Source organism: Sphaeroforma arctica (genome assembly GCF_001186125.1).
Source record: "Sphaeroforma arctica JP610 unplaced genomic scaffold supercont1.11942, whole genome shotgun sequence".
Lineage (NCBI taxonomy): Eukaryota > Ichthyosporea > Ichthyophonida > Sphaeroforma > Sphaeroforma arctica.
Genome location: NW_014028616.1, coordinates 1 through 635, shown reverse-complemented (window position 1 = coordinate 635; position 635 = coordinate 1). Strand labels below are relative to the sequence as shown.

The 635-nt window shown below is 44.1% G+C and overlaps 1 protein-coding gene across 1 annotated transcript; it reads left to right on the top strand.

Annotated features, from left to right (window-relative positions):
• Positions 1-252: 252 nt before the first annotated feature.
• Positions 253-551, top strand: SARC_17748 (hypothetical protein; the record flags this gene model as incomplete). The annotated part of the gene is made up of 1 exon (XM_014288161.1): positions 253-551. A coding segment is annotated over one exon (299 nt), but the record flags the coding sequence as incomplete, so codon positions are not given.
• Positions 552-635: the final 84 nt, after the last annotated feature.

Sequence of the window (635 nt, the reverse complement as noted above, 5' to 3'; positions counted from 1 at the left end):
TCTAGAGGGGACTGTCGCCTTCGCCGCTCTGTGGTATCCGACAACAGCAAGCTATCAATATGTGTACTATTATTAAGTGTACTATCATTATGTACACTATCATTAAGTGTACTATCTTATGTGTACTATCATTATGAGTACTACCATTACGTGTACATTGTTATGTGTACTATCGTGATGTGTACTGAGCACCACAGGGATGTATTACACTGCTCTCACCCATCTCTCCCTACCCGCTTATCAACCAGACAGGATTGTGTGCACGCTCAAAGCAGGAACTATCCCGTACCTATTGTGTGGTACGGTAGTCAGTGTCTACGGCAAAGGTGCGGATCTCATTGACGTGGTCATGGATTCGAATTTCATTGGTGGAGGCAGTTTGGGCGGGAGATGTCCACCCGGACGAGGAAAGAGTATCAAAAGCGCGGGCTTTCTGAACATCACGTATGGCGAGAGGAAACAGGGCAACCAAGGAGTCAGTGCATCACATCCCAACAGACAACACAACACACGCCAGCAACACGTGGTCACCAGTGGACGCAGACAATCGCGTATGTGAATATACCTATACATACATATATGTATATATATATATGTATAGGTATCATATATGTGCATATATATGTATATGTATA